This window comes from Canis lupus, chromosome 25 (genome assembly GCF_048164855.1).
Source record: "Canis lupus baileyi chromosome 25, mCanLup2.hap1, whole genome shotgun sequence".
Classification (NCBI taxonomy): domain Eukaryota; kingdom Metazoa; phylum Chordata; class Mammalia; order Carnivora; family Canidae; genus Canis; species Canis lupus.
Window position 1 is genome coordinate 28,370,985 of NC_132862.1, and position 14,502 is coordinate 28,385,486.

Here is a 14,502-nt window from a genome sequence, read left to right on the forward strand (position 1 = left end):
AAATTACATGTTTGTCTCATTTTTTGTGTTAACGTCTGTTTCTATTACTAGAGTACAGACTCCAGGAAGACAAGAGTCTCCCCATTGTACTGCAGAGCACCTGAACGGTACCCATCATTTACTAAGTACTCCTGAATGGCTGTAAATGAATGACCAAATAGTAAGACCCTGTTAATATAATACTAGTCACAAGATTTTTAGGGGGTTAAACAAGTTTTTATTTGTAGGCTGGCCCACTAACCTAACCTGTTCCTATGAAATGATACCTGTAGTCCCAGGCAACCCACTTTCATTAATGCTACGCTAAAGGACCTAGTACTAAGTAAGTCCATGTTTCCCCTACCATCTCCCTCTTTTAACACACTGCCTGTTTTCTCGTGTTACAGACTCCTTAAAGGTTGAAACCATAATTCATAGTTGTGTTGTACCTAATGAATTAGTATAAACTGCTTCACACACCTAAGAATCACATATTATAGTCTGAAACTCTTATGAATATAAAAAAGAAATATAAGATCCATGAATTGTTCTGAAGCCTTATATTGCTATATCCAATTAGAATATAGTATTAACGTACCCCAAAATTTTAAATATCAAATACGTAGTAATATATTCTAAGATGCTTCATGGCAGTTATGTTACATTCCCTATCTTTGCTCATGGTTCAAATTGTGATAATCTAGAAGAAATATATTTTTTCCTCACTTGCAACTTTAAATGGCTATGTCAAACCAGAATTCTCTTCACTGCAGGTTAGTTTGAAATTCTAAGCACACATTAGATCCAGCTATTGCAGATACTGAAATGAAACTTCATTAATCAAAAATCAAACACTGCTCTATTTGCATATCTAAGAAAAAGTTCAAGTTTTAGAACTTAAAATTTTAAGTCAAGAAAAAAAGCAATATGAAAATATAACCTCACAAAATTTACATTCTACATTTATTACCCTGTGAAGACTTTTTTTGATTCCCAATACTGCTGCATAAGACAATGACCTTTAAATAATCAGAACAAAGTTTCTCACTGTTCAGAGAGCATTGTTTTAAGATTTACATGGCATTTTAAGTTAACCATCTTAAAGCTTTGAAGCACAAAGGAATAGTCAATGACACATCCATTTTAAGCTACCATGACCCATCATTAGAGTCATTAAGCAGTATTTTCAAAGAGTAAGCAGAAAGCTTTATAACTTTCAAATATATTAAGATGATCTTCTGTACTTCATAAACTAAGTTATTTGGATATTTAAAGCTACATTTCATAAATTATAAAATTCACTGATAATTTATGCATTCTTCCTAAAGATAAATAACATGAATTAACTTAAAAAGTAATATGGAAATTCAATAATCAAATTCAAACACTTCATATATGTATTTTTATACATACAGGTGATAATTTTGAAGCTGGCTAGCTTAAGGTATATAGGAAAAATATGCTCAGAAAAAATTTATTATTTTGATCATTTTAAAATATTAATTTTTTGAACAAATATATTTAAAGTAAAATACATTCTCTGTATTATATATTCTTTTACCTAACTGTAAACTTTTACTAAAGAACTGATTTCAAAAATTATATAAAGTAAACTGATTATCCAATTCAAATCTATACAACTCCCCCCCCCCAAAAAAAAAACCAAAAAAACAAACATACAAAAAAAACCCAAATCTATACAACTCTTAACTCTGATCAGATCCTTTGTTGACATTAGCACTATTAACCGTTTCCAAGCAGCTCCCCAAGGAAGGTATGTATACAACACACAAAACGCAGCAACAAAAAGAAGGCACACACAACTCTGACATTATACATTTCACACTCATCTGTGGTTAACTATGCAAAGTTTAAAATAGTTGGCATGATAGGAAAGCTAAGTAGCTTTCCATATTTCCCACATCATGTCTTCTTGGCCCCAAAGTTCATCATTTTGTAGACTATTACAAATTCCCAAAATATTATAAAATCCAAAGAAATTTTAAAAGGGAATTCAGAAGTTGCCATTTCCAGCCAGCCTAATTTAAAGGCATGAAGACTGAGTTCCACAGTCTTAAGAAGGTTAAGAAACAGCCCAACTCTTCTGACATCCCCACTCCAATCCTCTTTCTTTTCCCTTACCCCCAGAGACGCAATAGTCAACACGAAAGTACTATCCAAAAATAAATTCTTTCTGGCAATGTGCCATTTTGAACAACCACCATTTGTTCAGAAAAGAAATAATCTGAGAATTAAATGTACCTTATGAACAAAAGTATAAACAACTCAAGTTCTTCAGGTCTTTCTTCTTGCTAAGGGAGACTCCAAGGAACACCAGATTAGGAACAGCAGGAGGGCTAACATGTCTTTTATTGACCTATCTTCCCTCTTCCCATGAGAACAAAACCCACCCTGTTCACTATATTACATCCTTTCTTATAATCTGATCAATAACCTCCTTTCTTCATCTAAGAAAGAACCAACAATGAGAAATACATCCACCAACATTAATCACTTTCCTACTTCACACTCCCATCCTTTCTTCTCTGGACACTCTAAATATAGTTTATGTTCCTGCTGTTTCTCATATTACTGTCTTTGCAGCCTATAAGTTCCAAAGGCATGTTCCTGTTGTTTTATTATGTGGTATGACAATGGAAATAATAATTCTTCTGACTACTTCCATGAAAATGAGATTCAGACATGACAATGTATGTGAAAGCACTTGGTAAAATGCAAAGTTTAAGATAAAAGTAGTGCCCTTGTCATATGAGAATCACAAAGCATCCCTAATTGCTCATATACAATAAGCAAAAGATTTCTAGGAAATTATGGACTTTGTTAGTGATTTAACTAATCTTAAAAGAAATTAGTCTGAAACATCCAGAAAGGAAAAGTAGTAGCACCTAACATTTAGCACGTCACATATTTGTCAATGATCATTTTACTTCAAAGAAGTTTAATGAGTGACATTTCTAGAACATGCTCAATTTTAGAACAAATAATTTTCATAATATAAATTATGACTACTTTCAATTATTGGTTGTCTAGTAAAACCACATGATTAAAACCCAGTAGTTTAAAAATGTCTCCAGAATTAAAATAAAATTATTACAGCCTTCTTAACACTGCCCTCGTTTTCCTGAGAAACTTACTTGGGCATGACACTCAAAGAATCTAATTTGTTTAAGTCAACATAAAAGAAAATCTCATCAAAATGGCTAGTGGAACAAAAGAAAATTCAGCCTAACAGCTCAGTTCTGAAATAAAACATTTTCAGCCCACACAGAATAACATTTTGTACTATCATATAAACGCTCATCTAAGAATGTACACATTCACAGGAATTAAAATATTATTGAGAATTAGTGTTACTCCTATTTTGTAAGATTAGCTAAGCTTCATGTACAGTAAAACTATAGCAGATAAAAATAAATGAACCCTATTGAAAAAAACTTCTTTCAGAGATATCAATACCAAATCCAAAAAAAATGAAGCATCCCTTTACATGGCAATACAAATTCACGTTAATACAGGATGAAAATAGCCACCAGGAAAAGACTTGGTGACTCCGCACTTTACTTATGCCTTTATTTTTTAGGTCATCTAATAATGTACAGCACAAACTCCAAATAAAAGATGTAACTGAAAGATACCCAGAGAAGAGCTACATCATAAAATACTCCATTCCTGGATCTTACTTCTGCCTTCTCTATTTCTACATCCAAATGGAAGCATTCCTAATACCTATAAATATCCCCTGACATTTTACATAAATATCATTCTGAAAAATTTTAAAACCATCCAAGTAATTATAATTTAATGGAATTATGGTGTGATCTTAAAAATAACACTCAGTAAAATACCTTACAGGGCCCGATGAAATAAAGGTGACTTTAGCTAGGTATGTTATCAATTAATAAATTATTGACATCTAAACCAAATCTTATATTTAAGTGTTCTCTTCCAAGCCTCAGTTCCTTAAAATTAATCAAAAAATTTCAAAACAACAACAAAAAAAGCTCTTAAGTAAGTAGTTTCTAATTTAAAACAAAGATGAAAACCACCTTTATTTTCCCCTTGAGGGGTAAAACAAGTTTCCTACATACTGTTGACAACAAGTACTGTATTTGTCTCCAAGTACTACCAAATGAACGTTGAGGACAGCCCCGGTGGCTCAGCGGTTTAGCGCCGCCTTCAGCCCAGGGCGTGATCCTGGAAACCAGGGATCGAGTCCCAGGTCAGGCTCCCTGCATGGAGCCTGCTTCTCCCTCTGCCTGTCTCTCTGCCTGTCTCTCTCTCTCTCTCTCTGTCTCTCATGAATAAATAAAAACAATCTTAAAAAAATAAAAATGAACATTGAATAGAAATTAGTTCAATGTTCTATAGAATTAAAAATCAAGACTGGTCATCTCTTTTTTGTAAGCTCTAGTGAAAGGCTTTTATTCAATCACAAACCACCACAAAATATTTGTATTGTAAAGACCTAGATATATTTAAATAAACTAAGCAAATTACAATGCTCCAAAAGACATTTGTGAAATAATTAGTGTTTCTTTGTTTTTACTTTCAGCTCTGTCATTGTTCATCCAACTGTCACCTAGCTTCACGTCACTTTTGCTTCTTCTGGTCAAAATACACATGAACAGAATTCAAACAGAATTCACTTTAAAAGAAAAAAAAATGTGGTAGCATGCTAAAGACAAAATACTATAATGCTCTATCACCCAAGAATATATATAGAGAAGCACCAAAAGTATAATTGTGGGCATAAATGATCTAATTTCCAAATGAATGAGCGTCCAGGCAAATAAAATTATGAGTGTCGTCTTTCCTCTCAGAATTACAACACTACATAAAGAACAAAGTCAATATTATAGACCTTAAAAAATCATGATCATATCTAGAGATACAACTATTCAACTGATGATTAATTACAACATTCAAATTACCAAGGAAAAAAATCATAAGTAAAAAACTCACTTTATATAGTATCTTGCACCTTCAAAAGTATATGCTTCTTCCCAGCCAGTAGGCAAATCTAAAAAACATACATTTCACAGTTAGCAGTATCTCAATGGGATAGCAAAATAGGTTTCAATCCATTTTAATTACTCATTTTCATGATCAGCTATTTTCATTTATTAAGTAAGTTTCTAAAAAAAAAAAAGTTGAACTGGTAACAAAACTCATAGTCAACAAAATATCATTTTTGGGAAAATGGCTATTAAATTTAAAGCCACCAGAAAAGTATGAACAATATTAGAGATCATCTTACATGATCATATACTTTATCATAGTGAAAAGAACTACCCACTGGCATCCAGAAACAAACAAAAACTGCATAAAAAGCAACACCTGCTACTTTTTAGGTATACTGTCTATTAAGACCATACCTTTCAGCTGCATAAACGAATCTATTCAGGAAGTGTGTCACTGATGAGAAAGGACTTCCTATAAGTACTTAATTAGGGAGAAAAAACTGACATTACATACTCAATACCTGTGTATTTCTATAGACTTGACTTTTACAGACATGAAGTTTCAAGTAATAAATCTGGGGAACAATTCAGGTGAATGATGGCCATTTTATGTGTTACACATTACAGGTGGCAAGTGGCTTGAATTTAACCATAACATCTCTCTGAAATGCAAACCAATGATGTGTGTACAAAGCCACAAAGTCAAAGCTAAGTAAACCAAATCAAAAAAAAAAAAAAAAAAAAAAAATCATGATCAGGTCTTGGAAGTTAATGTGAAATCATATTAAAAGAATAAAATTTCCCTATAGTATGAATGTTATCAAATCTGTGGAGGTAAACAGGATACAAATTCATATTACATATAACCAAAATAAGTGTGAAATAATTCCACAAGATGATTAGGCTACGTAATTTCAATACCGTACTGTCTTTTGTGAAATAAATTTGTTATCTATAAGGCAAGAGGCCACGAGAGTTGAAATGTATATGCAAAACCACTGAAATAGGTATACTGAAGTCGAAGACTGCGGTGGGGAGTTAAGAAATATGACAGCGTATTAGTCAGAAATGCCTTAAAAATGTAACCTCATCATGCTTGCTTACACCAGCTTTTCCCTTTCCTCCTCCACCTTTTTGCAAATTTGGGTATTAGTCACTTCACTGAACTCCAGAATCTCAGAGAGAAGGCAGGCTTGTTCGAGACCCTGGCAACTCCACGAAGACACTCAGAATCTCAGAGTTGGAGAGCAAGTATCCCAGAGGGCATCTCCAAGGGACGGCTGAAGCCTGCCTCCCCTTCGACCCGAACAGTTCTCCAGCCTTTCCAATCAGCAGAAGCAGAGAGGCAGGCCAGTGAGAGAACACATGTTCCATTTCAAAGACAAACAAGTTCCACGAATGTAAACAAAGAACGACAAAAGAAAGCCAGACCGGCACTGGGGCTACACTCAACCTTTTTTCTCCAGCTCAACTCCTATTCGGTATTCCAAGCAGGCCAGCAAAGGCCCCGGAGAGAGGTCTGCTTCCCCGCCGGCCCTCTGCCATCAGGGCACAAATGGCCACACGCGCGACACCCCCCAGCACACCCACCGCCTCCTGGCGGTTCTGTGCAACCTCCGAGCTGCTGCCGGGGACTTTGAATCTCGCCGGCCAGCAGCTGCAGCGGCAAGTGCCCGCGCCGGCTCCGGCTGCTGCTCGGGGGCCGCAGGAAAAGCGCCAGGCGCTGCCCGAACCGTTCAGTGTCACACAGAGGATCGCAGCACCCCCCCCCCAAGTCCTCTCCTCCTCCTCCTCCTCCATCAGTCACCTACCCACAAGTCCCACCTAGGAGGAGGAGGAGGAGGAGGAGGCAGCCGCACAACTGGAGGCAGCTGTCCGGGGAGCAGGGAGGAGGATGTGGAGACCATTATCCCGGCCGACGGGTGGGTGCCAGGGTCCCGGGCTGCAAGGGCGGGAGTGGGAAAGGACTTCCCAAAGGCCGAAAGGGGGTGAGACCGGGGGGCGGGGTGTGTCGGGGGGGGCATTCAGGAGTGGCTGCGGGGGGGGAACTCGGGAGCCCAGATTTCCCGGGGAGGGGAGGCGGTCTCCCTGGGGGCGCCGGGGCGGAGGGCGGAGGGCGGAGGGCGGAGGGCGCCGTCTGCGAGGAGGCGGGCGGACTCGGGAGGAGTCCCGCGGCCCCTACCTGCGGCCGCCCCCGCCGGCCTCGCCCCAGGGCCGCGCGCCGGGGCAGGGCGCCGGGGGCGGCGGGGGGCGGCCGGGGGGCGGCCGGGGGCGGCCCGGGCTCTGCCGCCTCCTCCCCGCGCAGCCCGACTCCGCTCGGGCCCGCGCTCCGCGCGCGTTACCTGCGCTCTGGCGCCGGTGTCCGGTCACCACGGCCTCGCCGGTGACGGGGTGCAGCCAGGTGGTGCTCTTGGCCTCCTCGCTGCGGGGAGGAGAGAACGGGCAGAGACGGCGCGTGAGCGGGGGCCGGGGGAGCCGACCGGGCTGAAGCGGCTCGCACCGGCTCCCCCGGCCCCTCCCGCCGGCCGCCCGGCCGCCCGCGCCCCTCGCGCCCCTCGCGCCGTCCCCGGCTCTTTACTTGATGAAGAAGACGCGGCCGCCCCGGGTGATCCCGTAAGTCCAGGATCGGGGCAGGGAGCAGATCCACTCCAGGTTCAGGTCCGCCGCCATGTCTGCTCCCCAGCCGCCGCCGCCGCCGCCGCCGCCTTCTCCGGCCTGCCGCCGCGGCTGCCGCGGGAGGAGGGAGCGAGCGAGCGAGAGAGCGAGAGAGAGAGCGAGAGAGAGAGCGCAGGCGGCGCGGAGCGAGCGCGGCCGGAGCGCGCCTCCCCGGCCCGGCGCGCCCCCGCGCGCGCCCTACCCCCTCGGGCGGCGCCCGCCCCGCAGCCCCGGCTGGGTCGCGCCCGCGCCGCCGCCCCTCCGCATCCTCCGCCGCCGCCGGCCGGACGCCCCGCCGCGCGCTCGGGGGATGGGCGAGTGGCGCCGCGCCCCGCGGCCAGGCCCCGCCCCCGCGCCCGCGCCCCGCCCGCCCCGCCCGCCCCGCCCGCACGCACCAAGGTTCCGGGATCGATTAAAAAAAAAAAAAAAAAAAAAGCCTCGTCCTGCCCCCGGGGCTTTGCCCGAAGGCTTCCCAGCCCAGAGCGGGAGTCAGAGGGAGCCTAATCCCGCGCCCCAGTTCGCCCTCTCTTTGCAACAAACGGGAGCACCGCAGCCGAGCTTTGTTATTTTAGAGCTATTGGGTATCAGAGGTTTTTCAAAAATACGCATATATATATATATATATATCGCTTTAAAATAGAAAACTGTTTTATTGAAGCACACGGAAGGCTTCCCCTGTTTGTGTCTTGCGAGCCCGATATCAAAGGTTTCACTAGTTACCGTGGGCCCGTGAAATAGTAGAATTCAGACTTGACAAAAGCAAGTTTGCCTCTTCGTAGGCCCCTTAAATCCTAATATTTTATAAAATAAAACCTTGACTTTTCTCTCTCTCTCTCTCTCTCTCTCTCTTTTTTTTAAAGAGATTCGGTTGTTTCCAATCTGGATTTCTACTTTCCTCTACCTCCCATGAACTACAATGGTAGCCAACTTTTTGGAGTCCTTGCCACGATGCATATTTTTAAATCCCCACAGCCGTATAGATGCTATGATAATTAATCCCCATTTTACAGATGCAAAGAAATTAAGGTTAGAGAAACCATAACTTGCCCAAGGTCACAGTTATAAGGGACAAAGCAGGGATTCAGACTGGCTCTAGAATTTAAAAAGTCTATTTCACATTGCTGTACATATTTTTAAAGTCTTGTTTCGTCTGCACCCCACCCTTTTTGTTCTTTAAACAGGCAAAGGGCAGATTTCAATGCAACTGAGATCTCCTATAACACAACCTAGGAGAACTTGCCTCTTCTCTTTGTCTCTGGTCCCCTGCCACACTTGAAATTGCTTATGCATCTTTGCAGCAAGATGACTCATTCCAACAGGATACACAGTTCAATAATAATAGTACTACTTGATATTCCTATAACACCTTTTCTGACCAGTCTTGGATGCCTCCTGAAGCTTTATCTCATTCATCTTTCCAGTACCTCAAAAAAGCAAACCATCTCTTTCAACATTTAAGGAAACTAAGGCACAGAAAGAGTAAATGACCTTGGCCAAAGCCATATCCAGCAAGTCAGGTGGGGCCTGGATGAGAATGCAGTTTCATTGGACATTTTCTCTCATACTCTAATTCCCCAAGGCCAGTCTGTCTTTGGTGAAAAGAAGTCTGCAATTACTGCTATAATTTTCCTGTCCATCTGCATACACAGGGAAAAAAAAAAAAAAACCATCACTTTAATGTTTTCTCTTTTTGGTGCCTTTGCATTCTCCTCTTTCATTTTGCTACTTATTACTTCTTGACATCTTATCTCCTGCCCAGTCTCTGGAAAAAGTGCCTTTTTTTTTTTTTTAAAGTCAATGAATAACTAGCAGGAAATGTTCCACAGGACCATCAGTGGTCACTGGTTATTACATAGCAAGAAAATCAAGAGCTATTGGCTTTATATTGTGCTATCATTAGAAATTTTAAAATCTAAAGTGAATCTTTCTAATGCCATAATAACTTTAGAAATCTACTGTTAGTCTAGCTATAGTATTTGACTTTTTGACTGTGTACTATTAAGAAGTCTTTAGGTTGGCCATATATTGTATGGGGATTCCCTTTATCGGAAAATCTTTGATTTTATAAGATTCATTAGTGCAAGGCATATTTCAAAAGGTGATAGAGAGTCACTTAATAAAAATGTGTATCTTGGGGTGCCTCAGGAGGTTGAGCATCAGACTCTTGATTTCAGCTCAGGTCATGATCTTCAGGTGGTTGGGCTCTGTGCTCAGAGGGGATTCTGCTTGAGATTCTCTCTCCCTCTCCCTCTGCCCCTCCCCCTACCAAAATAAATAAATCTTTAAAATAAAATGTGTATCTTAAGAAATCACATTCACAGTGCTTAAATGCTAACCTAAAATCTTAAGTACAGGGATGCCTGGATGGCTCAGCAGTTAAGCTCTGTTTTCGACTCAGGGTGTGATACTGGAGTTCAGGGATCAAGTCCCACATTGGGCTCCCTCAGGGGAGCCTGCTTCTGCTCTGTCTGTATCCCTGTCTCTCTCTCTCTCTCTCTGTGTGTGTGTCTAATACAATTCTATATGTCCTCAAATCTAGGAAAGCCGTAAATAAAAAACTAAGATGTATGTACAAAATGAGGTATGCTTCTACTTTGGGGGAAAGACTGGCCCTCATGCCTTCTGGGAGCCCTTAAAAGAAGCTTCATACTTTAGAATGTTGAGTTCTTTGGATAATTTTCACCCTTAATGAGTAAAATAGCATATTTCTAAAAATCTTCCTAGAATGTCCTTTGTCTGAAACTTAATTGCCTTATCCTGGTCTGTTTTGCCTTTTAGTTGTACAGGTGTGTCTCGTTCACTGCAGGATGCTGGGAGTCATGTCTTCCCCATAACTGAATCCTTCCCACCCTTGAGTCAGTACTCAAAATGGTTATTGAATTTCATTTTCTTCTCAATGCCTCCACCTCCCAAAGGAGCTATTTCCCAATAACATACCCTCTTTGTACCACCCCGTAACTCTTCAGTAACCGACTCAGAACTAAACTCATATCTAACCTCTGTGTTTTCTTACTTTTTAAAAAATATTTCTATCCTATGGGACTATTTAATTTCTCATGTCATGATCTACCTTTTTTGAGGAGTATTATCCTATGACTATTGCAGCTTCTCTGAAAAAAAAAAGAGGTTTCAAAAGTACTGAACACTAAAAATAAACATCACTCCATTGATAGAGGACAATCTTTGTCCTAAAGAGCTTCCAGTTAAAATATAACAGAAAAATACACATGGTGATAAGAATAACCTAAATGAAAGTTTCTCAAAATATGTGAAAGGAAGAAGAACAAGATGACATCTTGGTAAACAAATCAATCCCACCTCCTCCTTTTAATAAAAAGCAATGAAGAAAACATGAACTCTGGAAAGTAGAGAGATTCTTGAGAGAGAGAAAAAAAAATCCTTTTACTATCAAGAAACATTTGTTCATACATATTAATGTTTATTAAAATCTACCAACAAAGTTTTGTGACTTTGATTAGATTATATCTCCGAATATATTTTCATTACCTTATGTATTTTGTTATACATTAGTCCATGAAATTAAAAATATTGTAAATAGTTCCTTTATTAAGTCATCTCCAGAGCATTCTGGATCATGAAAAGTTATGAGGAAGGGCAAAATAGAGGATCCAATTAGCTTAGTGGAAATCTAGGCAGAAAAGATGGCAAATGAGTGTCTAAGAGGGAAGAAAAATAATATTTGGAAGTTGATTTATTAGAGATTTTTTCTCTTCAAAGGTTTTAATTTTATTTTTTATTTGTTATTTTATTATTTTTTTTTTTAGAGAGAGAGCAGGGGAGGAGCAAAGAGAGAAGGAGAGAAAGAATCATAAACAAGCTCCATGGCCAGTGTAGAGTCAGATGCAGGGCTCAATCCCACAATCCTGAGATCATGATCCAAAATCAAGAGTGGGACACTTGGCATGCCTGGGTGGCTCAGTGGTTAAGCATCCACCTTTGGCTCAAGTCGTGATCCTGGGGTCCTGGGATCCAGTTCTGTATCAGGCTCCCTGAGGGGAGCCTGCTTCTCCCTCTGCCTATGTCTCTGCCTCTCTCTGTGTGTGTCTCATGAATAAATAAATAAAATCTTTAAAAAGAAAAAAAGAAAAAGATGGGGCACTTAACTGACCGAGCCACCCAGGCATCCCAAGGATTTTTTTTTCTATTAAGGAGTAAGTTGATAACAGAATTATGGATAAAATTATTTCACTCATTCATTCAACAACCATATATAGGCTCCCTACTATGTATGGTGTGCCTGCCATTCTGCTGGGTCATGGGGATTAAAAGACTTGGCCTGCTTTGGGCAGCTTAGAAAGGGAGATGGAAATATAAATACTTAAGTACATTGTGGAAGCAGCATCTTTATCCTTGTCATAGAAATAAACCTTCTATAACAGTTGTTTTCCAGAGGGTGTCCTGTGAATCACTCGAGACCTATTGCAAAGTACAGTCTTTTAATGTTGATGTTTAGGAGAGCTCTTCAGTTATTTACAGGGATAACTGAAGGAAATATGTAGCAGCACTAGTTACCCTGCTGCTGGCCAATCCCTCTACTACATCTGGGGTTCTAGACTCAGTTGGCATCTGCCTGGAGACTTGGAAAGAAGCTTGAGAGGAAGTTCAAAAATGTCTTCAAGGAGCTTACATCTGAACCCCCGGACTTGCTCAGATTAAACACCTCTTCTTTACCCTAATAAGCAAAGCTTCAATCACCTACTTCTCTCTGCTGTAAAAGAGAAAGACCAAAATTCAAATGGAGAATTAAGAAAGGAAGTATGTTATAATGCAGGGGCAGGGGGCAGGATAGAGTGAGTCAGCAGTCTGGCTGAATTTTATGCTTGGCTTTGCCATTAATTAGCTGTATGACTTTGAACAAGTCATTTAAACACTACTCCTCTCAGACCTCTGAATCCTCGTCTGTAAAAAGCGATATTAAGATATTGGTCTATTTAAGATATTACGTATGATTATTTTTCCCTCTAAAGTCTTCTGCTTTGATGGGGTGCGCAATCCAATAGCTGAAGTTGGGGATGTTTTGTCATAGTGCACAGACACGAGTAGGATACCCGCTATATAGAACTGCTTAGGATTTCCTGCCACACAGATAGTTTGTTAATAGAGAAGTTTGGAAGAGAACTTTACAAAGTTCTTTCACATGTACTCTTGTATTTAACTTGTACAAATGGCTCTGTAACATCAACGTAATTAACATTATCAACAAAAAAAAGTGGATCCCATGAAGATACTTATAATACGGCCATTAAGTGGCAGACTTAGGGTTTGAACCAGGTCTTTGAGATATTAGATTTCACATTTTGTCCACAAGGTATTCCTGTTTAGCCAAGCTTCATTTGTTGTGTCCTCTTCCTTATCCTCACTCTCTCCCACCTACTGCAGTTGATGTCAGCTCTCACCACCTCACTGCACCTGCTGTTCCGAGTCACCAGTGTCCCCTGCCAAGTCTAGTGGATGCTTTCAGTTTCAAGCTTTCTTGGCTTCCCTGCTGTATTCACATGTCAGTCACCACTTCTACTCCTTTGAGACTTTCTACTTTAGAATTTCATGACACCACTGCCTTGAAGTTCTCCTGCTCTTCCTATAGATTATCTATAGGATGGTCACCAGGGAAGCTTATGTAATTATGGGTTCCTGAGCCTCTCTCCTGACCCATTCAACCAAAATCTCTGAGGATTAGACTGATCTGCATTTCACAAGCACTTTGGTGATTTGTATACATGGTAACTTCTGAGAACAATGCCCAGTATGATAATAATTCCTAAATCTATATTTCCAGCTTAGTCCTCTCTCCTGAGTTCTAGATCATATACCAAATTTCTTTGTAGACATGCTCCTCCTAGAATATTCTTTCTGGACGTTCCTCATATATGTCAAAACTCAACATTCCAAAACAAGTCACTTTTCTTCCAAATATGCACCTTTCCAATATAGTCTCCTCCAAGTGAATGTTACCATCATCCAAACAAATACCACACCAGAAACTTCCGAATCATCCTTCCACATCCAGTTGGTTAATACATTCTATTAATTGTGCACTAAAGGTATCACAAAGTAACCTCCCTTCCTCATTTCCCATATCCTAATATAAGCATTCACCACTGCTACCAGAATGATCTTTTTAAAAATGCAAATCTGATTATATTCCTTTCTTGCGTAAAATCCTCTCATGGCTCAAAAAACTTAGAGGATGAAATGCAAAGCCTGTTGCCTGGCATTGAAGGTCCTTCTTGATCTGTGCCCTGCCCACCTGCATGTTAGCCATATGGAATGGCCTACTGTTCTCCGAACAAACCAGACTCTTTCAAGTCTCTGTATATTCTACTCTTTCTCCCTAGAATTCTCTTCTCTGTTTACCTAACAAACTCCTACTTATGTTTAAATGCTTAGCTCAAAATTATTTCCATTAAGAAACCATCCCTTATTCCTTTGGGGCAATCTAGCTACTCCATCCACCATACAAGCTCCCATATCTTTTCTACTGCATTGTTATTATAATCTTCATCTCTTTCTTCTCCCAAAACATTTTGTTTATCTTTATCACCTCACTTTCAATAAATGTTATTTACATGAATGAATAATAGTACTGACATTTACATAGTGCCCTATACTTCACTCCATATTTGATATTTATTTCTGTTTGTATTGCAGCAACTTGCCAGTGAGTCATGTTTCCATCCTTTCTTAGATTTAACATTCTCTTCAGCTTTTTATAGACTATCCCATATAGAAGAGGAAAAAATGGCATGGACCCAACATCAGCATAGCAGTATGTGAAAATAGCTGCTTTCTATAGAGCTGTCTACCTGCCTTTAAAAATACTGAAATTTGTAGTTATACCAAGTGAAATAATGAAGGACAGGAAGGA

The 14,502-nt window shown here is 40.4% G+C and overlaps 1 protein-coding gene and 1 long non-coding RNA gene across 32 annotated transcripts in view; one reads left to right on the plus strand and one right to left on the minus strand.

Annotated features, from left to right (window-relative positions):
* PLEKHA5 (pleckstrin homology domain containing A5) overlaps positions 1 to 7,875 on the minus strand; it is a 242,065-nt gene extending 234,190 nt beyond the window's left edge. For 11 of the 29 annotated variants that reach the window (XR_012017644.1, XM_072798800.1, XM_072798793.1 and 8 more), the window contains exons 1-3: positions 7,540 to 7,798; positions 7,304 to 7,383; positions 4,963 to 5,020 (exon numbers count right to left, since the gene is read on the minus strand). Coding sequence is in view for 27 of the 29 variants with exons in the window: in XM_072798800.1 (XP_072654901.1) it covers positions 4,963 to 5,020; positions 7,304 to 7,383; positions 7,540 to 7,631 (230 nt within the window). In the remaining 2 variants the exon portion in view is untranslated. Of the gene's footprint in view, positions 1 to 2,918; positions 4,646 to 4,962; positions 5,021 to 7,303; positions 7,384 to 7,539 lie in introns of those variants that run through there. The other 18 variants (XM_072798812.1, XM_072798810.1, XM_072798805.1 and 15 more) reach the window with 8 other exon arrangements.
* The window catches only part of LOC140617417 (uncharacterized), a 62,736-nt gene continuing 55,022 nt past the window's right edge, over positions 6,789 to 14,502 (plus strand). For 2 of the 3 annotated variants that reach the window (XR_012017646.1, XR_012017647.1), the window contains exon 1: positions 6,789 to 6,883. This is a non-coding gene — a long non-coding RNA (uncharacterized lncRNA). The remainder of the gene's footprint in view (positions 6,884 to 14,502) is intronic. The other variant, XR_012017648.1, reaches the window with a different exon arrangement.